General features: G+C 40.4%; 1 protein-coding gene across 1 annotated transcript; it reads left to right on the plus strand.

The window, feature by feature from the left end:
• Positions 1-1,107: 1,107 nt before the first annotated feature.
• LOC135710945 (ataxin-2 homolog) lies at positions 1,108-27,977 on the plus strand. Its single transcript, XM_065233670.1, has 4 exons — positions 1,108-1,112; positions 5,368-5,663; positions 20,120-21,713; positions 27,476-27,977. Coding segments are annotated over exons 1-4 (1,896 nt in total). The 3' UTR covers positions 27,477-27,977.

A 27,977-nucleotide genomic window follows, 5' to 3' on the forward strand; every position in this document is an offset into this window, starting at 1 on the left:
GTAGGCGCGAGTAACGGAGGAAATATAATATAACATAAGGAAACAACTGATCATACCATAAAAAAAAATCATTCAGAAGTAAATCTTAATACGGAGACCTGACTCTATGCTTGCAGTCCATTTTATTTTTTGTATGGGCTGTTCATAAACTACGTAGACGGTTTTTGAGAGATTTCAACCCCTGTCCGTAGAAGACAGTCTCAAACACAAAATTTAAAAAATTGTATGGACCGTAGACATCTGCCAAGCGCTCCCACCCCCCTAAAGCGTCTACGTAGTTTATGAACAGCCCCTTAGTTAAATGCGTTTGAGAGATAGGAAAACTTTTGTGGAAAACTAGGAACTAGGAAAACTAGGAAAACTCAGAGTGGACCACTCTACGTGTTTTGCCGTTTTTCCCATTTTGAATCGCCTGATAAACAAGAAATATATTTAAAAACAATGAATTCATATAATTTTGATTGATTTACTTACCAATTTAATCAGAAATCTGAGATAATAGCACGATCGACCAACCGGAATTTTTTTTGTCGCTCTTTTGATGATTCTCATTTGATAAGTGTCCAAAATAAGTTGGTAACATTTTTTTACGATCTTTTTTGGACACTTTTTATTTAATACTTTTTAAGTAAAATCTTAAGGTGAAATCTTTATAAACACGTGAAATACATCTTCCAAAGTCAGATAAACTGATTTGATAAAAAAAAAATCATTGAATTGTATATTTTAGACCAAATTTAAAACAAGTCCACTAACGCCGATTCCTCTTGACAAACGTTGAAACATGAAACTTTTTCGATAAAATTTTCTAAAACTGCATAAATTGAGCAATTGTAAGCAATTTGAGGTGAACTAATGATCTTGAGACATAGCAAGTAATTGAAAGAATGTAATTACAACATCAACCCAGATGAATTTGAAGAAACTAGACAGTAAGCGAGGAAAATATATGAAAAGGGTCCAAAATATGTAGGGGTCCAATTCAAGTTGGTTACCCTATATGTATTAGTTTTCAAAGCATTCTGCTTGCATGTTTTGGTATTATTATTTAGTATTTTACCTCTTTTTCTGCTCGGGTAACTTATGAATACCTAATTCTACACTAAAATGAGGTACTGATCAGCCTGACATCCCGAGCAGGAACCGATAACTAACCAATATCTTATGAATATATTAATGTAGTATGATATCTTACTTGGTTAACTTCCGGTTTAAAACTTTGTTTCAAAATTATTCAGGTATCTACATATTTTGAAAATATCGAATAAATACAAAATTAACAAAAAGTGATCTTGCATTTTTTAGACAATACCACCTAAAAGAGTTATTGGATTGGTATTAGAAGACCTTTAAAACAATAAATTGAGGTATTCTGCCTTAAAAAATAGCGTGTAAGAGGTAAACTATCAAAGAATAATACCAAAAAATTGCGAGCAAAATAGTTTGTAAATAACAAAATTTGATATTTGACAAATTACCTTACTAACCTTACCAATCAGGCTAAGGCCTTGTTGTCCTCTGCTGTCCGAAGAAGTCGTCTCCACTCTACTCGATCCATGGCCACACTTCGCCAGCCTCTTAGTCTGCGAAGGGTCCGCAGGTCACCTTCTACTTGGTTGATCCACCTTGCCCGCTGCGCGCCTCTTCTTCTTGTTCCTGTTGGGGCGCTTTCTGGAACCATTTTCACTGGGTCGTCGTGCGGCATTCTTACGACGTGCACAGCCCACCGTAGTCGCCCAATTTTTACAATGTGGACGATGGATGGTTCACCCAGCAGCTGGTGCAATTCGTGGTTCATTCGCCTCCTCCACGTTCCGTCATCCATCTGCACTCCACCGTAGATGCTACGCAACACCTTCCGTTCGAAAACACCAAGGGCGCGTTGGTCCTCCACAAGCATAGTCAAGGTCTCGTGGCCGTAAAGGACCACCGGTCTAATCAGCGTCTTGTAGACAGTCAACTTCGTGCGGCGGCGAATTTTATTAGACCGGAGCGTACTCTGGAGTCCAAAGTAGGCACGATTCCCTGCCATAATGCATCTTTGAATTTCTCTGCTGGGGTCCGGTAGCCTGTCGTCTTCTGTGCGTGCTCCAAGGTCTGTTGCGGTGCCACCTTCGTTTTCTGCTGCTTCACCGTTGAAGTGCTCGTCATAGTACTGCTTCCACCTCTCAATCACCTCACACTCGTTCTTGAGAAGGTTACCGTCCAAGTCCTTGCACATATCGGCTTGCGGCACGTAGCCTTTGCGCGAACTATTTAACTTCTCGTAGAACTTCCGTGTGTCGTTTACGCGGTACAGATTTTCCATCGCCTTGCGATCTCGGTTTTCCTGCTGACGCTTCTTCCTTCGGAAAACCGAGTTTTGTCTGTTCCGCGCTTGTCTGTATCGCTCCACATTCAATCTCGTGCGGTGTTGCAGCATTCTCGCCCGTGCTGTATTCTTCTCCTCTACTAGCAGCTTGCATTTGCCGTCAAACCAGTCATTTCTTCGGTCCGGGATTGCAGTACCTAGTGCCGCTGCAGCAGGCTGAACGGATGTCCCTCCAGCCATCTTCAAAAGAAGCTGCGCCAAGCTGCTCTTCCTTGGGTAGTGCAATTTCCAGCTGCTGCGCGTAATTCTGGGCAACTCCGGCGTCCCGTAGTTGCTCAATGTTGGGTCGCGGCGTTCGACTTCGACGGGTGTTATGCACCGTCGAGAGTTTTGAGCGCATGCATACTGCAACTAGGTAGTGGTCCGAATCTATGTTCGCACTGCGGTACGTGCGGACGTTGATAATGTCGGAGAAGAATTTCCCGTCGATTAGAACGTGATCGATTTGGTTTTCTGTGTGTTGGTCAGGTGATCTCCAGGTGGCTTTGTGGTTATGCTTGCGGGGGAAAAAGGTACTTCGAACTACCATACCCCGGGAGGCTGCAAAGTTCACGCATCGTTGGCCGTTGTCGTTCGATACGGCATGCAGGCTGTTTGGCCCGATTGCCGGTCTATACATTGCCTCCCGTCCTACCTGAGCGTTCATGTCGCCGATGACGATTTTGACGTCCCGTTGCGAACAGCCGACGTACACCTGCTCCAGCTGCGCAGAGAACGCTTCTTTCTCGTCGTCGGGTCTCCCTTCGTGTGGGCAGTGCACGTTGATGATGCTGTAGTTGAAGAAACGGCCCTTAATCCTCAACTTGCACATCCTCGCGTTGATCGGCTGCCAACCAATCACGCGTTGGCGCATCTTACCCAGCACTACAAAACCGGTTCCCAGCTCGTTGGTGATGCCACAGCTCTGGTAGAAAGTAGCCGCTCGATGCCCGCTTTTCCATACCTTTTGTCCCGTCCAGCAAAGTTCCTGCAGTGCTACGACTTCGAAGTTGCGTGGTTGAAGTTCGTCATAGATTAACCTATCGCAACCCGGGAAGCCGAGCGATTTGCAGTTCCATGTTCCGAGTTTCCAATCGTAGTCCTTATTTCGTCGCGTAGGTCTGTGCCGATTGTTCCGATCCGTATTTCTTTCTTCGGTATTTTTTATTTTTTTAATTACCTTTGTGGTATTGTTTTTGTATTGCCTTATCATAATTTGGTATTGGAATGGTATTGTTGGAATATTTTTTTTGGTATTTTACCTCTTATGACATGCTCATCCATACCAATTTAAGGTATCGAGATATTCGTTCATGCTCGGGTACTAGGGTGGTGTGCTTATTTCTACTAGTCAAAAATAGTAGGAATTGTACAATTTGGTAAAATTGAAAAACAATGTAAAAAAAGAGTTTAATTCGTTTTTACTCAAAATAAAATCCATCAATTTTTAATATTGTTATGAATACCTTTAAAAATAATGGATACAAAATCTTCTACAGGATTGAAATGAAAACTTGATCCGCTGACTGGTCATTTATTTGGCCTATGAAATATATGTAGAGCATGTAATTAGTTTAAAACATTTGTTTCGGGAAAAATCTGCTAGTACCATAAAGATAGGTTAATCCGCACGGCTTTTAATTCCACTCACTCGACTTACAATTCATTGAGTCTATGGCAATTAAAAACAACAGGATTTAACACTAACACTAACTTATTTTTAAATTTGCATGGATTTATCGAATGGTAAGCGTACAGCCGGTACATTGTCAACATCCAATCATCTATTCAACTATTCCCAATTATTCCATGCGCACGATTGATGGAATCCTTTTGCTCCCTGAAAGCTTCCTCAAGCTACCGTAACTAAAAGGGTGCAGCGTGTTTTTATGAAAATTTATTTGTCTGGAGTAGATTGAAGTGTCTCGTCGTCGGTCGTCTGGAGGAACATGTTTATTTCACTCCATCCACCGTCCACCGACTTCTTTGGTATAGAAAAGATTGTCCTCCACTATGCACCTTTTCAATGGTGTCGGGTGGTTGGTTGGTGGTCCATTCATTGTCGGTTTATCCTCTTTCCCTGCAACACCGACGTGTACAAAAGTGGACGCTCATCACGCTCGACCGAAAGACGATCACGTCACACACACACAACAGAATGGCATTACTCTGTCTGCTCAGAGGATACTCTGGAGGATCTTGGCAGGTGTAAATATGCGGCACTGCAACGGAATAGCTGAAAGATGCGAAGTGCGTTGAGCAGAAGTTGTGAGCGAAATAAGAAATTATGGAGCCAATTACCACGCGACTGGTGTTTACTTTTGGAATGGCCACGACTAATGATAACTTATGTTGGGATGAAAAGGGAAATGCGCTACCTGATTTGTTGAGCTTGCAGAAAAATAAATCGATTTAGAGATCTGAAATAAGAAAGCTAAGCTTAAGTTGCTTTCTAATATTGAAATGTGGATACCCAAAAATTCTTCATAACGAAAGGTTAACCTATACTTTCATTTATAGATAGCGTCATAAATTATGAATTTAAATCATGGATCCCTTCCACAACTGATTGCCCTGAATTTCAGTATTAACATAGTTTAGATTTCCTTTCCCAAGCAAACATGTGATCTCGTTTCAAGATACATGGATCTCTAGTAACATAAATCCATCTAAGTATTTCATTAGGATCGAAAAAATACCTTCTGATCAGACTTTCACGTATCACATAAGGGGTAAAATCAATGAATATGCATCAACAACACAGGAAATGTTTAGCGCCAATCTCAACCAATAGGTTTTCGATGAGCTTTCATCTCGTTCCAATGAATTATGGCTTTTTTCCAGCACGTGCCATAATTATCTTCGATTCCGCTTTAACCACGCACTGGGGATGCCTCTTCCATTTCTCCACTTTCGTATCCCAATCGGTTAATCCACGGGTCGTGTGAATTTTCTCCTTTGATTCTGTATACTCACCGACCGGTGGTCAATTTTTTACGTATTAGTAAACTAATAAGCATATTTTACCTTTTTTCACTTTCAGCTCCCATGGTGCTTGGTGTCGAGGAGAGTACCTCTGTGCACTCAGGCCCAGCTACAACCGTGACCATCAAGGCTGGCCTAGGCGAAACGAGCAAACTTCACAAGGCCCTTGTCTACAATACGACGCTCAGTGCGAGGAAACCAAAACGCTCCAATGGGGAAATACCCCTGCTGATCATTCGGCCAATCGAGCTGAAAAAGAAGAAACCCTACAAAGAGCACATGGTGAAGATTATGTCCGGTGGAGTGGCATCGTATGGGAACTACCCTGGTGAGTTAATGGTTTGAATTTAGTTATCACGGAGGAATGGATTTAAGATGGACGGTTAGAATTTTTAACCATTTTTTTCAACAGGCCAACCACCAGATTTGTCCCATTAGGTGAGAAATGCACTTTTTGAAAATTTCAGCTCATTCGGATGTATCATGAGCTGACGCTTTTGGTTTAATGTTTTTATGTTTGAGGGCTTTGGTTGAGATGTATGGATAAATAACATTCCCTCGCTCTTTCTTGCATAGAACTTGCTCAGAAGACTCGATTTAGCTCAGAATTTCAGCACAGCTTAAACTACTATGCTCAAGACAGCATTGAGATTAAAGTTAGTATTATGGAGTCTTGAATTTATAACAGTGGTTTGAATTATAGGGAGAACACTATAGTTTGAATCTGTACAGGACGAGAAGTTGATAACGAATGAACAAACTTTGCAATTGCAGGGCTGTTACAAGATTTTATAAATTTGATCCGTGAAATCCGCGATTTCTCAAAAGAAATCCGCGACTTAAAACACTAATCCGCGACAAAAAAAAAACTGTTTTCATTACCTAAAAGTACTAGATAGGTACTACATGGAATTTCAAGCATATTAGATTTTAATCTGCTGTCAACTTAGTGTTCTTTGAAGTACTTTCACATTTTAATTGAGAGCTTTCTATGCCTGTACCATCCTATGCCCAAGAAAGTAGATAAATTTTCCAACTCGAAAAATTAATAGACCAGACGTGAAACGAACGCAGTCGCCTCCAGCATGGAGTTGCTTTGTAGCTGCGCCTTTAACGACTGAGCTAAAGGAGTATCGTTTGTAACCTAAAAAAATAACAATGTATCATCTTCAGTTATTTATGAATAGTATAAATTCTGAGTAATTACTGAACATAATAAAGCACCCTTACATTATGAGATTCTATTGAATAATACCGGCCTAGATTTGATGAAACATTATTTAAAAAAAAAATGCATTTTCATTTGAAAGGAAAATTTTCTTGAAAATTAACCTTTGCGTCTCTGACGTATTTTGCTGGCCTAAATGTTGTAGTTAAGGGGGGAAACAGTTGTAGTTAAGGGGGTAACACAGAATTTTTTTGTGAGCAAATGAAACAGCGCAAACGTTTGGGGTTTTTTGCATTAAATTTCTTAAACCTTCCCCTACATTTGATATTTTTTTTCATTGGTGTGTGACCTCTGTGGCTCTTTGGGGTCACATCGGAAGGAGGTCGCCTCCGGTGGGGATCGGTAATTGGCGGGCGTTCTAGAGACCTGAAAAATGGACAAAGCTTACTTTTATCAATTGGACCATATTCACAAAAGATTTTTGTTTTATGTGAACCTCTAAAACCCAAAAAAAAATAAACAATTTAAAAATTTAGAAAATAATATCTGAAAAAAAAAGTTGATTTTTCACTGTTTTTTTTCCACTTTAGGCAGACCTGAAAATTATTTATTGTTAATTTTTTCATGATATCAGTGGTTCACAGAGAGTAAAAATCTTTTTCTATTTGAGTTATCATTCCCGCCAATTTGGAAAACATTGTTTCGAGAAAAATGCGTTTAAAGTTTTCCGGTAGGCGGAATCGGTGCTGTTACATAAATATCGATATCTCGGTAACTACTCGTCTGATCGCTTAGATATTTTGCATAAAAAAAAAACTTCAAAGTATAAGAAATTTTTTAAAGTAAAATATAAAAAATCGTTCGAAACATTTGGCTTAATTTGGCTCTTGTTTTCTCAATTTTTTACCGTTTCAAACCAAACAGCCTGCATATAATCGAGATATTACCAGAATTTCATAAGTCACAGTTGTTGTTCACGTCACGGTTCTGTTTTTACACGGATATTCCTTGGGGTCTGTCCAATGGTGAGACATTTTCATGATTTTTTTTATTCTAATATGAACCTAGCACTTTTTCGTTGTCAAATCATAACCGAATCGTATGTATGTGACATTGTTTTTTTTTTTTTTTTTTTTCCTTTGGTTTGTTTTTTCCGTCGATCTTGTTTTCCGTGCTGAGCACCAATGCTACCGACGTGCCAGGAAGGCAGCTCCCACACCTGGACCCTACCTATCGACCCATCAACTCATGAACCGGGGACCAACGGCTTTACTTCCCATCCGAAGGAAGGCGTGATCAGAGATGTTATGCCTCAGAACATCCCGGCGGCGCCGACTGGGATTGAACCCAGACCTGCTGGGGTGAGAGGTAATCACGCTTACCACTACACCACCGGCACCGTTTATATGTGACATTGTATCATGCACGACTTTTTACTATGTATACCGGAAATTATAGGTTTTCCAAATCGTCCAGGACATCAGTTGATTTGTTCTACTAGATCACCCAAAACTGCAATAATGCTATTTCCGAGTAATCTAGATTTTCAAGATTCTTCCAATCGGCCTGGAGTTCAGATAATTTGATCTACTAGATTAACCGAGATTGGGACAATGTCTTTAGTATCGAAATATCTCCAGATAGATGCACAGTGTCTATGTGGATCATGCATGAATTATTACCATGTATACCAGATATTTTAAGTTCTCCAAATCGTTCTGGAGTTCATTATTCTACTAGATCAACCATGACTGGGATAAAGTCTGTAGTATCGAAATTTATCCAAACAGATTCATAGTATCTATATGGATAATGTTTAATTATTTCCACGTATACCAGACGATCTAGGTTCTCCAAATCGTCCTGCAGTTCAGATGTTTTTTTTACTAGATCAACAAAGACTGGGATAACATCTGTAGTATCGAAATATCGATTTGGAAATCCTAGAACATTTGGCCTTGAACATTAGTCTTTAGTGATCTAGTAGAAAAATAATCTGATCTCCAGAATGATTTCAGAACCTATAAAATCTTGTATACGTAGCAATAGGTCGGACACGATCCACATAGGCACTTTGAATCTGTTTGGACATATTTCGATACTACAGACATCATTGCAGTCCTGGTTGATATAGTAGAACAAATCAACTGAACTCCAGGACGATTTAGAGAACCTTGAATATCTGGTATAGATGGCAATTACTCGCATGTATACGATTCGTTTATGTTTTGATAACGAAAAATGTTATATTCATATTGGAAATAAACAACCATGAAAATATCTCACATTGGACAGACCCCAGGGAATTTCCGTGTAAATCCGGTGTAACTTATGGAATTGAGATCATTTCTCTATTATTTGTAGGGTGTTTGGTTTGAACCGGTTAAAAATTGAGAGCCAAATGAACAACAAAATTTATGCCAGCAAAATAATCCGGGGCGGAAAGGTTACAATGAATTCCACAATATTTGTGACAGAACATCAGTCCCTTCGCGATTTTCGCACCATCATTTAATGTTTCCGCGATTTCAAATCCGCGACAAATCCGCGCAAATCGCGAGATCCGTTAAATTCGCGAAATCCGCGCCTATTGTAACAGTCCTGCACTTGTTGATATCTTCAAACAAACAGGTTACTAGGGTAGAGTCCCCTGATCTTCAACACCCCCTCTTAATCAGTTAATCCTATTAGCGAACTCATTTCATAGAATCGTCCAGCTTCGAGGGACTTTGTGAATGTATCTGCTAACTGTCCATTAGATCCTATTGGTTCCAGCCATCACATGGTCCTACAAAAAGTGGTGCTTGATATCAATGTGCTAAGCACGTTGACATTCAGATTACTTGCCATTGCAGCGGCGCCGGTGGTGTAGTGGTAAGCGTGATTACCTCTCACCCCAGCAGGAATAGGTTCAGTCCCAGTTAGCGCCGCCTGGATGTTCTGAGGCATCCGGTTCATGAGTTGATGGGTCGATAGGCAGGGTCCAGGTGTGGGAGCTGCCTTCCTAGTGTCGGTAGCATTGGTGCTCCGCACGGAAAACAAGATCGACGGAAAACAAATCAAGGAAAAAAACAGTAGAAGGGTCTGTGTCTAGGGGCACTAACGGAAGCTTGACGTAGGACCCCTAGTGGACGGAACAAATGTGAAGAGCATTTAGTTCTTTCAATTGACCGATCATCTATTATCTTAAATCTTTCCGTTTTTGTATTGTAGGCGTACTAAATTTGAAGTATTTTTCTTTTTTTTTTAAGAGAAAGTTGATGGAGAGAAGCGATCAAAATGACTTGCACCCCTGCTTCCACGGTTGGTTGCACGATTACAACTCTGGAGAGCATTTTGTGTGGTCGTTGGGGGCGTGTGGTTCTGAATATGGACAAACAGGCACAGATAAGTTCTATTCCAACTATTTACTGTAATAAGCTTGTTGGCCCTAAGAAGGGCCGTTCTGTTGCCAAAGTAGGTGATGAGTTTACCTCCGTACAGAGTGCGTCTGTCGCTTCAAAGCTTAGACAACATACATGGCAGCTTACGTTTGTCGTGTTCAGAGTAGATGACAGTATCACGGATCACATTTTCCAGGAACACCTTAAGCACGCCTCGTGTTTTCTCGTAGATCGGACCGGAGATACGTGTGATACCACCATGGCGAGCCAGACGACGGATGGCGGTTATCACGAAGAACTTTGCAATGACGCTTGGCGCCTCCTTTACCAAGACCTTTTCCTCCTTCTCCACGACCAGTCATTGTTGCTTGTTAGGTAGAAGAGTGGACTTCCTAACCTGCCGCCACCTACTGCTGCTATTGCTGCTTCTGCTGCCTGCTTATCCACAGCGATAATGAGTTGAAGCTAGACAGCATCGCTCTTTTATATCTTTTCAGGGTAAAGCAAAATGATGTGGTTGCACATGGTACTCGATTATGACGACTAGGTTTGGGAAGAACGTTTATTTCATGAAATCAGTGATACAATTATCACTTTTTATTTGTACATTGGACAATGCTTGACATTACCACGTTTTCTTTAGTTTTTTTTTGTTAAAAGTCAATGCATTGCTATTGATGCATAGAAATTTTTCTGAATGATTGGTGATAAAATTATTGAAATTGGTCCAGGGGAAGCAGAGCTATTTATTTTCAAAATCTATCATAAATTTGTTACATGTTCAATTTTAGGTTTTCACAAAGTGTACCTCCATATACGTCAAATTACTAGGCATTGAAATACATCCATGGTTATCTTCGTATATTGTGAATGGTTTTTTAGCTTGTAGTACACCTTAATCCTCCAAGATGCCCTTCAGCCAGATTCATTCGGATGCCGCTTGATGACATTGTCACAGTTGTTGTTTTCTGTTTGCCCAACTGACGGTACAGTTGAAAAGGTATCCGCTTATTGATTTTCGTCTGCTGTTATCTGAAGCCCAATCTGCATCTGCATCCGGTCAACAGTGATGCGTCATGCTCGCGTCGAAACAACAATCTCGATGACTTGGTCCCCTTCAAGTATCTAACGATCTTCTTCAGTGCTTGCCAGTTGCCATCACTGGAGCCTTTGCTGGTATCTTCCCATAGCAGATGTCAGGTCTGACGTTTAGCAGCTCGCGGTAGGGTTTTTCAGTACCCCAGCTCGATTCGGTAAACGCAAGGCCCTTCTCCATCGGAATTTTCACAGGATTGCACTTTTCCATTCCTTATTTCGTCAGAAGTTTGTCAATGGCCGCCTGCATCGAAAGTGTAAAAAAATATTTTTCTCGATCATAGCCAATTCGAATGCCAAGGAAATGCTTAACTTCCCGCAATCTGACATCTCGAATTTCAGCGACAATGTTTTCTTCACTTGATCTATCATACCATTGATGTCTCCCATCAGGAGAAGATCATCCACGTACACAATCACGTAGAGTATTTCATCTCTGCTCACCCTGGTGTACAGTCAGTAGTCGTGTTTGGAACGCACGAAGTTATTCTTCAGCAGCAGACAGTTCAACTTCTAGTTCCAGTATCGAGGACTTTGCTCGAGGGGAAAAAACAGAACGGGCGCTCCCGTTCGCAAGACCTCGTAGAAGTTTCAACGGAACTTGGTCTACGTTCAAAGCACGAAGGGAGCGCAGTAATTGAAGCTTCACTAAGTGTCATCTTACTGTGGTTTGCAGGGGATGCATACGCAGAAAATAATCCTCCAACTAAAAAATATCGTAACTTACCGGAGAGCTTGCGCGGTACCTTGTGGTCGCCGTGTCAAGGTTATGACCAGGATCTAGATGAGCTGATGTGTTGGAAGCAGTATCTGATTCGACATTCTCTTGACCATCTGATTCGAATCTTCCCCCTCTTGCTCCAGACACTAGAAGATTTGCTGCAACACCAGTATCCGCTTCTTCTTGCGAAATCGTAGGAAGCCACAAACAAGCTGGGCTCGGACTCTGCGTTCATCTTGGACATAAACGGAAAATTGTCTTCGTCATATTTTACGTCTCGTGCTACAAACAAGCTCTGGGTCTTCATGTTCAACAGCCTGTACGCATTAGGTGTGTAGCAGACCAATGCGGACAACTGAATCTTCTAATCTAGCTTTTTCTACTGCTGAGTGGCCTTGCAGCCAAACACTATGAGCTTCGGCATATCAGGCTTCTGATTCGTCCACATCTCGATAGGAGTTTTGTTTTCCGAAACAGCATTGGTCGGACTTCTGCTCATGAGACAGACCCCAGCTAGTTCAGCTTCATTCCACATACGTTTCGGTGCCTTGGATTCGATCAGCATCATACGAGCTTTCTCGATTAACGTCCAATCGAATCTCTCGGAGACTCCATTCTGCTGTGGAGTGTATGTAATAGTTGGTTATATTTGGATACCCTGCTCGGAATAGAATCGTGTCTGGTCATTTGGGCAGTATTTTCTATAAGCTACGAGATTCGATGGCCCATAACAGCTAAAACCATCGCTTCATAGTTTCAAAACTTCTCGAATAGCTCTGACTTCTTTTTTATTGTGAAAATTACTTGACCCCTCGACCCCTTGATAGATCAATTGACCTGATACCATTGCCGTTAGTTATGCGGATTTTTTTATCCCAAGGTAACCTAGCCTGCGGTGCCCCAAATCAGCACTTCCAGCGACGCATAGGTTGGAAGTTGCATGCTCTAGATATACGTCTAGCTCGTAGAAATGGTCTTTCAAAGGACACATATCACAATCTCACCATTGTGGTTCATCTCAGCCGATTTCTCTCTAAACGACACATAGACATCTGCTCTAGTCAGTTTTTTCACCCATAGAAGGTTCGCTCGCAAATCTGGTGCATAAATCTATGGTACAATGAACACCGAGACTGTTGACTCCGCTGATTTTTCCCGTGTGCCAAGCTGTTATGGACTGGTCATTTTTTACAACAAATATAATGACGGGATTCTTCATCCTTTCAAGAGATTCGAAATATTCCTTCTGATTCACTAGGTGGTCTCTAGCGCCTGAGTCCAGCTTGAAGTTAACTTTTATTCAATCGCCGCTATAAGATGACCTACCACCCATGAATGCAACAGCCTTTCCGCCACTTACTGCATTCGCTTCCGTATGAATCTTGCCTCTGCAGTCCTTAGCAATATGTCTTTTCTTGTGACACCGATCGCATTTACCTGTGAACTTCCGTGGTTTCTGTTTGATTCCAACAAACGGTGACTAAGGTAGATATGGTTGGTTTGAATCAATAATTGTAATAATAATAGTAATAAACTAAAAGCATTTCCAATATAATGACAACAGCATGAATTTCAAAATATAATAAAACTTGTAACCAACCATATCTACCACTACCGAAGGAAAATAAAGAGCTCCTGGAGTAAGGACGGAAAGCTATTCTGCTCCCGAAGTATGGGTGGAGAGTAAAGAGCTTCCATCGGAAGGATGGAAGCTACGCTACTACCAACCATATCTACCACAAATTTATCTTCATCAAGATTCTCTATCGCTGTGACTAACGGGTCGTTGGATTCCATGAGGGCTATGAACAGCTGCGAAACCATATCTCTGTCTTCTAATTTTGCTCCTGCTAACTTCAGTTTCCGAATAATCTCGTCGAAAGTCTTCAAATAATCCTTGATTGATGCATCTTCGGTCATTCTCAGTTGCGAGTTGCTTGCGAATAAGCATTTGCGACGAAATTGACTTCTTGGCGTAGATTCTTTCCACAGTGCTCCAAATTTCCTTGGCCGTTTCTTTTTCACGAATCAAATCCAGTCAATTATCGTGGATGAAGGATATGATCACATTCGTTGTCTTTCTATCTAGCTCTTGAAACTTCGCTGCTTCAGTCGCTACGGTTGGTGCGTCTTTCTTTACCGCGTCCAGCAATCCCGTCGACCTTAGGAGTTTCTCGACTCTAAACTTCCAATTCTCGAATCCGGTACTAGGCATTATATAACCGACTAAAAGTAATTGTTTTTTTCTTCGATTAATTCAGCGTTTTTCAATCATTGGTGGGTCGTGGGCTGCTCTTTGGTTGATCACGGAAATTCAGACAACATAGTCCGAGGGAGCGTTGGCTAAAATCAGCATCAGAAAATCAAAATCTTCTATCTTTCAAGATCTATGTCACCTTACATCACAAGCACCAATATCACAAGCCATCGTGACCACGAAAATCACCCGTGATTTTCAATCAATATCAGCTGTGATTTTCTCGTCCCAAAATCAACCAGCATCAATATCAGCCAAGATCAAAATCATCAAAAATCAAACGATTAGAAGATATGTTAAATTCAAAAGTATGGGACATTTCCAAATTCCGGACGAAATTAAAATGGTGGATTTTGAACCAGGATGGCTTCAACAAATCCAAGATGGTGAACCAAAATCCAATATGGCAGCCTCCAGACAGCGTATATGCATTTAAACCCATGCAATATGGGTATCTTTGAAATAGGCTTTATGAGTCGAATCGGAATTAACATACGTTGCCATTTTGGAATCCAAAATGGTGGCCTCTAGATAGCGAATATGCATCTCAATTCCAAAATGAAGGCGGATGTCGATTTTCCACTTCTACTCATCGAGCCCTCTCCATAGATACCCATATTTCATGGATTTAGATGCATACACGCTGTCTGGAGGCCACTATATCGGATTTTGGTCCGCCATATTGGATTCCAAAATGGCGGCAGATGTCGGTTTTCTACTTTGACTGTAATAGCAAGGTATTGATTTTCTGTTTGTTGATTTTGTTACCTCAAAATCAGCTAAGGTTTAAATTAGCTGTGATGTTATGTTTGTGATTTTGCTGATCTCAAGATCAGCAGTGATTTTCGGCCATTCCTGATATTGGATTTTTTTTTTCACATCACTGGTTAGAGGCATTCATTTATCCTTATGCTGATTTAAATCTCTTAATGGAATCAAAAAATAAAATGGTGATTTAAATTCATTTAAGAATTACAATGCCATTTTGCGATTAATATGTTACTTATTTTGGCGCTCTAAGGACTAATATATCATTTAAATCCAGGACATTTAAAATTTGACTTTATAAGGACACTACTAGCATCTTTTGGACTATAACGGTTCTTCAAAATTTCTTTGGAGACGAACCAGCCCAAGGCTGAAAGCCTCCTTAATAAAGCTAAATAATAATAATTCTTCAAAATTTTTGTGAGATTTTCCGGATTGGTGTTTTGAAGGTCATTGTAAATTTCTTTTGTGTTTTGAAAGCAATTCTAGTCTATTTGAGCGAGATTAAGCTATAATGGTAATTTAAGGCTGATTTAACAATTGTAACAACAAGAGTGAAGAAAATGAGAGTGAGTGAAAGGAGTTTAGAAAACTTTTTTTTTTAATTTTTCACCTCAGTTGAATTGTGCACCCCAACACAAAGCGATGCTTCATTATTTTGCATCTTGTGTTCTACAAGAGTTGAGGTAGAGTAGATGGCAAAAGCGATAGTATCTTCTCTATCGTCTGCACAGATAAAAATTCTGAATTTTAATAGTGATGTAAACATTCATTCACGTAAACTTGTATTTCATTTCACACAACCTAGCAACTTGTAAACAATGTTTTTAACAACAATGGGCTTTTGTATACTATATTTGCTACATTGCATGAAATGTCTCAGAAATTTACATGATTTATAATGTAAACTTATATGATATGTGACGCTCCATTTATGTGCATCATATTGAACAGAAATTTACACTACTTTTTCGAATTGTGTGGGTTCAAATTCCAGCGGCAAAATTTAGGCTTTTTTAATCTGGTTGAGTGTTTGGGCCCCGCTGAGGGTTGAGGGGATTTTTTTTATTTTGATGACGATCTATTAAACTATAAAAACACTCGAAAAAAAATCCCAAAAAGGTAATTCTGAAGAGCGTACACAGCTAAAAAAAAGTAGTGTGAATTTCCGTTACTATGATGCACATAAATGGAGCGTCATAAATCATACAAATTTACATTATAAATCGTGTACATTTATGAGACATGTCATGCAATATTCCATATATTGTATGCAACTTTCCACCTTTGTATGCAACATTTCTTGCAAGCTGCTAGTTTACGTGAAAAGGAAGTTTACATGCATGAATGTTTGCATGCATGGATGTTTACATCACCAGTAAAATTCAGATTTTTTTAGTGTGCAGGTTGATAGTTCCGCTAGACTACGGAAGCTTGAAAATTGAACATAAGTAGAAATTAGTGCGATAGTACTAGTCAAACGCACACTCCTTTATCTAGCACATACAATCATTAAAAATGGATGAGGGGACTTGAGGTTTTTCCTCAAATCCACAGGCAAAAGAGTGACGCGTTTGACTTGCTAAGAGCACTCGCACCAATGCGTTGCTATTCGGGCTGCTAGTTTGTCAACTTTTTTTTGTTTGTTTGTTTATTAATATATTTGATAAGGCTCAACCGAATTAACTTTACAGAGCCGAGGATTCTTGGTCACTATACAATACATCTTAAAACTATAGTCAAAAGGTACAACACAATAAACACTTTATCTTCCGCTATCCAAAAAGCCTCATCCATCAGAACTGGAGCCGCTTCTAGCAGTTTCATTGAATGGCAGTTACGCCAACGAGGGTCAGAGCGCGTCCATTGCAGCAATGGACGCAAAACGTGGTCAGCACTCACACATTCATCACGAAACGGTTGCTTTCCAAAGTCGACGACGCATCGACCGAAAGAACTGCTGATGAAGAACAAAGACGAGGACCACACAATGGTTGCTGCCGAGAAAACAGACGATCGCGTAGCACACATCGAGAGTGGCCTGCTTTTGTCGACAGCCGAGTGAACACTGAGTTTGTCCACTTTAGCCATTGCTATTTTAGCTAGCAACTTGTTTACGCATCGGTCGTTGCTATCACGATTGTGAATTTACGTTTTCAGCTTTCGCACCGAGAGTTGCTAAACTTATCGTCGAAATTCGAACTGAAAATTTGCAGAGTTTCGTGATTGTTTTTTTGACAATATTGATATACCATATATATACATCCATGTACAGAGTACTCAGAATTTTTTTTAAATCACTTGTTGTGATGCTACATGAATGAATTTGAATCTGGGACCAGCATTCATAAAAGTGGTCAATTCATAAAAATGACCGAAAGATCGATCTTCGTATACTCATCTTATAAAAGTTTCGCACCAAAATGCATAAAGGCGTTTTCGGATGCCCATCATTTTAGCTTGTGAATGTATCAAGCTCGGTTGGTTGAATTTAATACAGTAGATCTATTAACTTCAGAAAAAATTGAAAACTTTAAGAAGTCTGATTGAAAGACATGTGGGGAAGTTAAAAGATCTTTAAGAGTAAGTTTCGACAGCTCCAGGGCAATCTAATAGATTTCAGAAAAATTTACTTCAGCGAAGATCAAGAGCTTCAGGGCAGTTCCATTAAAATCAGGAAAATTTAAGCTTAAAAACCTATGAGTAAGTTACGCGAACTTCGGGTGAGTTCTGAAAATGTTTGGGCAGTCCCATGAATATCAGAAAAAAAAAACTGTGATAACTTGAGGGACGTTCCTAAAACTTCCATTTATTTCAGTAAACTAGAGGAAACTATCAAGAAGTTTCGAAAATTGAAGGATAGTAAACAAAATTCAGGGAATGAACTTAAAAACATCAAGAAAGCTACACAGAAATTTGAAGAAATTTAAAGATCTTGGCAGTTCCATTAATTTCTGAACAATTCCAGGAACATCATCAGGAAATCATAAGGGAAGTTTCGTATAATTCAGGAAACAAAAGAGATCTTCAGGAAAGTCTGAGGAATTAAAAGAAGTACTGAGAATTGCAGAAAGTTTCATAGGCAAACTGCGGGAACAAAAGGAAAGTTCCACAATTTTTTTTGGAAATTTTTGTGAACTTCAGGATTTTTAAGAGGTTCCAAAATCTTCAGGAAACTGCAGGAACTTTTAAGAAAATTTGAGAAATTCAGGGATATCCAGAGAACTTTAGGGAAGTCAAAATAATTTCAGTGATGTGGAGACAATTTGAGGAAATTTGACATTTTTAAGAACTTCCAAGTAGCTCAAAGAAGTTAAACTAGAGAGCTTAAGAGAATTTCAGAGATATTAACGGCACTTCCAATAACTTCATAACTTCGAAAAATTAAAGTAATTCCAGACTTTTAGGAAAGTTCGGAGATTTGTATGAGCAAGTTCCGGTCAATTAAATAAAATTCAGAAAAACTTCCAGACTTTTTATGACAGTTCTATTTAGTTCAGAGTAGTACCAAGAACTTCAATAGAGTTGAGAGTACTTCAGGAATGAAAAAAATAAATAAACTAATTTTATGGAAATTGAAGAATGTTTAAGAAAATCCAAGAAACTCAGGGAATTTCCGAAATTTCATCAAAGTAGCAAGACCTTTATTTAAATTTCAGAAACATAAGAGATCTTACATGAGCATAAGGAATATGTGAAATCATTTTAAGGAAGTTCCATGGTATTCAATGCAGTTTAAAGAACTGCAAAAATATGCAGGAACTTCAGTGACGATCAGAATATGTTCAAGAAAATCGTGAGATCTTTTAAAATGTTCAGAAATCTTCAAAAACGTCTAGAGACCTTTAGACATATATATAGATTTTTTTGTAGTTTAATTATTAGTATTTTGAGAAGTTTCCGGATGATTATAGATCTTCATATCAGTTTCATTTATTTAAGGAAAATTTCAGGATTTTTCAATTATGGGATTATGGGATATTTCAATAATAAATTAAATCCAGTATGATTAAAATTTCCGGAACAATAGAAAAATTATTGAACTTTAGGAAAGATTCAAAACATCAGGGAACCCTAATAAAAATAACCATAAAAGAGAGCTTAACAACGTGTTCGGGGTATCGTTCAAGCCATTTGTGGGATAGTTTACCCATCCAGGGTACAGCTCGTTTATGGTATTTTTTATTAGGGAAGTCCAAATAAAATTAGGATTTTTACGCGAATTGACTAGTTTTGTGAATATTCAAAATCTTCCAGAGAACCACGCCGCTACCTGATTGCATATGCTAGTCCCAGATCCTAATTCATACCTGTAGCTTCAGAATAAGTGAATCGTGAAGCTCTTGAAACTTTTTTTTTATCACTTTTACGCATGGTCCGGGCCTCCCGAAAAACCGGGTTGTGGCCAGCAGTGTTCGTATGCTGGTCCCATATCCAAATTCATTAATGTAGCATCAAAATAAGTGATTTAAAAAAATACGGAGCTCTAGGTTCTTTTCTACGAATTGGCCCCTTTACAAATGTTCCATGGCCACCAGAGTACACATACAGGTTTCAAATCCAAATTCATACATGCAGCATAACAACAAGTTGATTAAAAAATCTAGATCCTTTTTACTAACTTTCCACATTAACGGATGTTCCGGGTCTTCCAGAGGAATGTTTTGCTGTCGATTGGGTCCACATTTTTCTCACAAATCCAAATTAAATCAAATGAAAAACAAAACAAACATTTCATATATAGCAACGCTTGGGTCGGTTGCTATCGCGCTGCTATATTTGTCAACCCGCTGTTCTCCGAAAGGAAGATTGTTATTTCCCGCACTTGAATAGGAACCCCCAGTGTGGTTACTGCGTTATGGTAGAGGTTGCTAAAATAGCTTTCGCAACGCATTGGTGCGGGTGTTCTAATATACTATCTGCGGCTGTGGAATTGTTTTAGAGACGTTTATCACTACCTAACGCCAACTATTGTGTTGCTCCTCTCGTCATGACCAACGTAGACCTCCTTAATTATCAACGTTTCTATTTTTTTCACAGATATTCTTCTATAGCTGCCATTCTTGATTGGGATATGTAATATGGTGCGATCGAAACGAACTTTTTGTGAACTTTTAGTGAAAATTTATGCTCTTAAAGACCTTCCAAAAAGTGTCAAAACACTGCGTTTAATTTTGCACGGAGTTCAAAATCTCAAAAAGATCTTTTGCCCTACCATTCTCTAAATTAGATCACATGGACTTTGATAAAATTTGGTAAATGCAGCAAAGTAATTTGCACCTTAACTTTGCATCGATTTAGTCCCGCATAATTTCCCACACTCCCTATTTGTTCAGCAATGGATTATGTTGCAATGTAATAATTTTCGTTTATTTTTTACCTTTACTTTCAGAGATCCATACGAGTGATCACGAAGTATTCACCCTAGAACACATGCTGCCAATCCTTGGCCTTGAGGGTATGGTCTTCAATGGTATTCCCAAGCATCCAACGTTTAATCCCTCTCCACAATATAAACCATCGGACTTCCACTATCAGCCCCAGAAATACAAGGAAGAAACACCTGTTCTGTTCGGCTTCAAGCCAACCGAAGCCGAACCAGTTCAGTCTCTTCCATCCCCGTCACCGTCAAGCTACCAAGTACCAGCCGTCAACACGGAAGACCAGCTGTTAAAGATAGGTCACCAGGCGCTCAGCAAACTGGAAATACCTGGATCATCAGCTCAACCACCGTACTCGTCAGTGACCCAGGAGAAACCAAGTTTCACCAAATCTGAACAATTCCCAACCAAGTTCAACTTCCAACATGGTCAGTCCTACAAAGCCGTTCCAATAGGAGGCGGTCATCCAGGTTTTGGACCAGGCACTTTTGTTGGCATGCACAATGAAATTGTTAAGTATCACAATAAGCCACAGTTCTATCCATCCAAGCCATCGTCGTACAAATGGTCGGAACATCCGAAGAAGCCACAAATGGCCAGTCCTCTATCAATATCCACCAATTTCTACTATCCAAAGACCTTATCTGGCAATGTTGAAGATGGTCACCAGCAGCAACAACAGCCGTTGACGTACTACCAACACCAACAGCAGCCCACTGCTCCTCAAGTTCAAACCCATGTTAGCTTCTACATCCCGAAGGAAATTGAACCACTCCCTCATCCTCAACCAGTGTCTCAGCAACACGAAGCGCCTCAACAAATGCATCAACCTTCGCTGCCGGTGAACACGGTCCAAAATGGGGAACACATTGAATTCGTTGTCCCGAAACAGCCATCCCACGAGGAACCTCCAAAAACCTATTACAAGCAAAAATTCTACAAACAACAGAACGGTGGTCAACAGGGCACCTATTACATCCACAAGCAATTTGAGTACTCTGGGAAGCCACACGCTAACGAAAACAACGTTGTCTCCGAATACCACGGATCCCACGGATCCCACAACCACTCCAATGTAGAAGTCCAACATCTTCCCGAGCCACTCCCCTACTCGGCTCCTCAGTACCTTCCCCTGCAGCAGACCTATCAGCAACAGCAACAGCAACAGCAGCAGCCGCCGCCAGCTCTTACCCTACATCAGACTCATCCGCAGCCACAGTCGTTCCACCATCCCATTTCCACCTCTGCCCATCAGAACCACTGGAAACTGGGTCGAAGGAACCATCATCACGAACATGTGAAACCGGTTGAGGAGTCCGACGATGAATCCGAACAGCAAGACAACTCGCACGCACCATCAGTGCAATCGATCAAAACGTTGAAACCGGCGGAAAGAGCTACGACGGAAGTGAAGGTTGAAATTGAGCACAGGGTGGATGAAAAGCAGAAACAACAGCAGCAGAAGCAGCAGCAGCAAAAGCAACAGCAACAGCTTCAACAACAGAAACAACAACAACAGCAGCAACAGCAGCAACCGAAGGGTACTCAAATCAGTGAAAGTACGACCATTAGGCCTACGACGACGAGAGCTGGCAGGCAGGGGTGGTGAGTATAAGATTCCGGATTGTAAGGGTAAACTTAGACCAATTTAGAATATGGCAACAACAATTCTGAAGTTAACTTTTCAAGCAAATATTTCATACAGTTTATAATGAAAACTTAAGGATCACATCTTTTGCACGCATATGATGATGAATTAGAGAAGCATGCGGATCCTGATCGAGCAGATCAGTGTAGAGTTTTTTGTTTTAGTTGACTGCTCTGAATAAGTACGTCACGAATTTAGCCAAATTTAGCCTAGCTTATTAAAAAAAATCAAACAAAATTATGGTTGCATTAAATGTTCTGTTCTCATCTTAATTATGACAAAATCGAAAAAATGGGAATTGCGTAAAAACTGTACTGATAATGGGACCTACTTCATTGTTTATCAAAAGTGGTGGAGTAGAACGATATATACTGAAAAAAAACAAGGAGGGAATGACAAAGCATCAACGTAGGTATACAGTACGAAAAAGTAGTGTAAGTTTTTGTTCAATATGATGTACATAAATTGGGCGTCACATATCATATACGTTCACATTATAAATCGTGTAAAGTTCTGAGACATTTCATGAAATGTTGCAAATATTGTTTACAAAAGCATATCTTTGTTAACAACATTGCTTATTTGCGTGAAATTAAATACAAGTTTACGTGAATAATGTTTACATCACAATAAACTTTTAGACTTTTTTGCTGTGTACAGTAGAGCGGTGTTTCGTCGTAATCACCCATTTCCATTATATACCGTATGCGTGATAATGTTTGCACCATCGTACAAATAAGGTTTCACCTGTGCCTACAATGCCTTGGTTTTCTTTGCATGCATGCACGTAACGGTAAGAAAAAAATACTCAAATTTAAGTTAAAAAAAAACTCATCGTTGGGTTCTATCATTTGACGTCCGCCGTTGAGTGAATCAGAAAAGCGGCGTTGGTTAAAATTTACTCAACTATTGAGTAATAATAAATGAACTCAAATATAAGTTTATTTTCATTGAGGTTGCTCCTATGCGCCTTTAACTATATCATTTTCACAAGCGTTGCTAGACGAGTGGTCAACACACGGGCCCCGTAATCTCAACGTCCATGGTTCGGTTCCAGTCTGCTCCGCTTTATTATTTTTTTGTCAACTTGGTCAACGTGGATTCATGATCAGGATTACTCAAAATTGAGTTTTCTTCTTTAACTTAATTTTACCTTGCCCCACGGAAGCCACGTGATGAGTGAAAGGAACTCAATTTTGGGTACTTTTTTCTTACCGTGTATAGCTCGTACCGTAGTAGGCTGTGTTGAAGAAAAAGATTTACTTAGTTTGACAGTTGCACCATGTGGTGAATATAATCAACCACGCATGCGCTGGTGTTCAATTGACAACGTCATCCAATGTGATGCTTCACCACTACCGTTGTCCAGTAGCACTCTTTTGGATGGTATGGATTATTTGTGCCTTGGCCAAAGGAATATTGTGCGCAATCCGCTCGATCGCATTCTCGATCTGGTTTTTTGTTTGCCTGATTGTGAGGCTAATGTGAATAGCTGCTCAACTCCATTGCTACCCGTTGACTCTCACCACCCCCCGCTTGAGATCTCTCTACCAGCGCTTGTGGTGTGTGACGAACCTATTGAAAGACATGAGGGGCGACCTCTAAACTTTCGAATGACTGATTTTGCGGCCCTTTCGAACTTTTTGCTAAACGTTGACTGGAATGCGATATCTACTATCATATATGTCGATGAAATGGCGGAAATTTTTTGTTCCATTTTGAACGATTGGCTTGTTTCGAATGTTCCACGAATTCGGCCATCAGTTTCGCCTACCTGGAGTACTCTCCGTTTACGGGATTTAAAACGCACTCGAAATGCTTGTCAACGGAAACTACGTCGTCAACGAACGCCTGGCAACAAACGAAGTTTTCAACAAGCCAGCAATGCGTACCGGTTTTTGAATGCCACTCTCTACAAATCTTACGTATTGCGTGTGCAAATTGGTCTGAGAATAAATCCACGTGGTTTTTGGTGCTTTGTTAACTCCAAACGGAAAAGTGCAGTGATCCCAACGAATGTCTACCTGAACGAAACGACTGCAGCGTCAGCTACAGAGTCATGCCAGTTGTTCGCCAAGCATTTTGCATCCGTATTCGCGACGAATCCCGCCTCAAACTTGGAAATCGATAAAGCCACCAGTGATGTTCCCGCTGATTTTGTTGAGTTTGGACTATTTGCTGTAAATCCAGAAATAGTTTCATTGGCTGCAAATAAACTGAAACGCTCGTTTGTCCCTGGTCCTGATGGTTTGCCTGCAGTTATAATATGCCTTTGTATTGCCGCTTTAGCACAACCGTTGTGTGATATCTTCAATCGCTCACTTCAGCAAGCAAAATTCCCTCGCATTTGGAAGCAATCGTTTATGACACCCATTTTCAAATGTGGTGATCGTTACAATGTTGTCAACTATCGGGAAATCACGAGTCTCTCAGCTGTCTCAAAATTGTTTGAGATTATAGTGGGTGGAGTTATTCTCGATGCCACAAAAAGCTACATATCCACTGATCAACACGGATTCATGCCCGAGCGATTGTTTACCACCAATTTATTGAATTTTACGTCGAAGTGCATAAAAAGTATGGAGGAAAAAGCGCAAGTCGATGTAATTTATACCGACCTGAAGGCGGCGTTCGATGAAATTGATCATAACATATTGCTACACAAGTTATCTCGTCTGCGAGTTTCTATGCAATTGGTTTTTTGGTTGGAATCCTACCTTACAGAGCGTGTACTTCGAGTGAAGGTTGAGGGTTTTGTATCTTTGCCGTTTTCAAACAAGTCTGGTGTTCCACAAGGTAGTAATCTCGGACTGTTGCTGTTTATTCTGTTCTTCAACGATGCTGCTTTGGTTTTGGGCGAAGGATTCAAACTGGTCTATGCAGATGATTTAAAGCTGTACATTGTGGTGCGCACACAAGAAGATTGTTGGCTTCTGCAAAACTCGCTGACTTTGTTTGTCGATTGGTGCCAGAGAAACAAACTGACTATTAGTGTGGAAAAATGTCAGATAATCACGTTTCACCGCATGGTACATCCAATTTTGTTTGACTATCATATCGACGGCGATACTCTTACCAGAGTTACCAGTGTGACTGATCTAGGGGTTCAACTAGACACAAAAATGACTTTTGATTTACACCGTTCAGCGCTCATATCGAAAGCCACGCGACAGTTGGGCTTTATTTCCAAAGTTGCGAAGGATTTTTCGGATCCACATTGTTGGAAGTCATTGTACTGTGCACTTGTCCGTCCAATTTTGGAAAATGTGTCCGTTGTTTGGCATCCTCACCATGTCACGTGGTGCCTAAGGATCGAACGGGTTCAGAAACGGTTCATTCGTCTGGCACAGAGAAACTTGCCGTGGAGTGATCCTGACCATTTGCCGCCGTATCCTGATAGATGCCGACTGTTGGGCTTAGACACACTGGAACAACGACGGAAAGTACAGCAATCGTTGCTTATTGCTAAGCTGTTGAATGGTGAAACTGATGCCCCCGACCTGCTTGCGATGTTGAACTTTCGTGTGCCGAGCAGATCTCTTCGGAATACAACGCTACTGCAACCAAGTTTTCACCGAACCATGTTTGGGAACATCGAACCAATCTCAGCGTGTATTCGTGCGTTTACGGCTGTCGAAGAGTTTTTCGAGTTCAATGAACCAACCGATCGTTTTGCAAATCGGATTAGGTCTGTGTTAAATTAGCTCTAATTTATTCATTAAAGGGTGATACGGTCAAAATTTGGTCAATATCAACTTGATGTATTTCTTTCAATTTTGCATTTAAAAAACCTGAACACCCCTCATTTTGAAGGTGTGTGTGTGTAGAATGTTGCTCCTATTTTGATTTTGGAATTCACTCTTCAGTTGTCAAAATGCCGTCCAAGCAAGAAGAGCAGCGTATCAAAATTTTGCTCGCGCATCGCGAAAATCCGAGCTACTCGCACGCAAAGTTGGCAAAATCGCTAAAAGTTGCCAAATCAACCGTTACAAATGTAATTAAAGTGTTTGGGGAACGTTTGTCGACAGCCAGGAAGTCTGGATCGGGGGGAAATCGAAAACCGGAAGCCGCTGAGACGACAAAGAGAGTTGCCGGTAGTTTCAAGCGAAACCCTAACCTCTCTCTCCGAGATGCCGCAAATAAGCTGGGTGTATCGTCTACAACCGTGCATCGAGCCAAAAAACGAGCCGGACTATCGACTTACAAGAAGGTAGTGACTCCAAATCGCGATGATAAACAAAATACGACGGCCAAAGCGCGATCCCGGAGGCTGTACACGACGATGCTGACGAAGTTTGACTGCGTGGTAATGGACGACGAAACCTACGTCAAAGCCGACTACAAGCAGCTTCCGGGACAGGAGTTTTATACGGCAAAAGGAAGGGGAAAGGTAGCAGATGTTTTCAAGCACATGAAACTGTCAAAGTTCGCAAAGAAATATCTGGTTTGGCAAGCCATCTGTACCTGTGGCTTGAAAAGCAGCATTTTCATAGCTTCCGGGACTGTCAACCAAGAAATTTACGTGAAAGAGTGTTTGAATAAACGTCTGCTGCCTTTCCTGAAGAAACACGGTTGTTCCGTACTGTTTTGGCCGGATTTGGCATCTTGCCATTACGGTAAAAAGGCCATGGAGTGGTACGCCGCCAACAACGTGCAGGTGGTTCCCAAGGACAAGAACCCTCCCAACACGCCAGAGCTCCGCCCAATTGAGAAATACTGGGCTATTGTCAAGCGGAACCTAAAGAAGACCAAAAAAAACTGCTAAGGGCGAGCAGCAGTTCAAGGCAAACTGGCTTTCTGCGGCGAAGAAGGTGGACAAGGTGGCTGTACAAAATCTGATGGCAGGGGTCAAGCGTAAGGCCCGGCAATTCGGATTTGTAAAAGCGGAAGCCTAACTGAATATTTTTCCTGAATTTTATACTAATTGAACTTGAAAAAGAAATTTAATTTGATTTTTTGAATAAACGATTTCACCGATTTACACGCGTTTTCCCTTGACCAAATTTTGACCGTATCACCCTTTAAGACTAAATTGTCAGATGAATTATTTTAAATACAAATACAAATACAAATAACTGAAATAAGTCGTATATAAGGTTTCCAAGACCAATTTATAACAAGGGTGCTACTAGGGAAGATGCCCGAAACTTCTCACGAAACATTTTAGAAGAGCATCATGCCCTTTATTAGGCACTCAGCGATGAGTAAATTTGCCTCATGTTTTTCAAGGTCTTCGAAGTTTTTTTTTAAGGTTTGTGCTGGAAAAACTTCACAAATATGGAAAAAGTAATGATTGGATTAACTCAGTCTATTGGTACTACTCCTAGACTGGTATTTTTTTTTGTCATTTGTCCTCATTTTCCGGCAGATTTTCTAGGTTTTCCACAGGAAATCACAAGACACATTTACTTCATGACTCAGTTCCTGCACTTTTGGCGATTATGAGTGAACTAAACTCAAATTTCGGTCGTTCTCATTCGCCGTGTGCAACTACAAAAGCATTCCGCACCGAGTTTGTCTTTTCAGCTTCAGAAACCCTTTTGAAATGTCACGCCAGACTTTGCCAACGATGATGTAACCGACTAATATTTTTCCTTTCTTCATCCACTAATTGGCGGAAAGTGAAATCAACTTCACCGTCGATATATTTAAGCAAATCCCATCCACATCCAATAAAACCATATTCTTCTTATTTTCCGACATTTCTCCGTCAAAACAGATTTCCAACTCCACAAAATCGCACGATGACACGAGGAAAGCAAATGCATGTCGAAAGTGACTCCACTTATGGCCCTCGGATCGAATGATGGAAGGAAGAAGGAAAACATACAAACTGGATGGAGAAGATGATGCCTTCACAGCACAGAGATGAAGGAAGAGAAGGTATCAACAACCACCACCCGGCAGCACCTCTGGGGGCAATTCAATAACAACAACAAATGCGTCGAACTTTGGAAGAAAACGACAACACGCCGAAGAAGCACAAACGATCCGGAAATTTCGGAGTTTTTAATTGTGGCTTTTTATTTATGTGTTACCGTGCCTGGGAGGTTAGGCTTGTTGTTGCTGGGGTTTTGTTATTTATGCTATTCAAGCAGATGTTATTGTTTGAAATTGTTAAGGTTCCTAAAGTTATACGATATATTATGAAGGTAGCTGTTTTCTTTCTATTTGGATAAGCTTTGTTGGTCACAGATAGTGTGTATTAATCATGTGTTGAA

Source organism: Ochlerotatus camptorhynchus, unplaced genomic scaffold (assembly GCF_037179485.1).
Source record: "Ochlerotatus camptorhynchus isolate MF236.1 unplaced genomic scaffold, CSIRO-AGI_Acam_v1.1 ptg000408l, whole genome shotgun sequence".
In the NCBI taxonomy this organism is placed as follows: Eukaryota; Metazoa; Arthropoda; class Insecta; order Diptera; family Culicidae; genus Ochlerotatus; species Ochlerotatus camptorhynchus.

Bases quoted from the DNA above. Each gene is read 5' to 3' on its own strand.
- LOC135710945 (XM_065233670.1), top strand. The intron at 5,664-20,119 runs GTGAGTTAATGG...CTTTACTTTCAG, and splicing joins ATCGTATGGGAACTACCCTG to AGATCCATACGAGTGATCAC.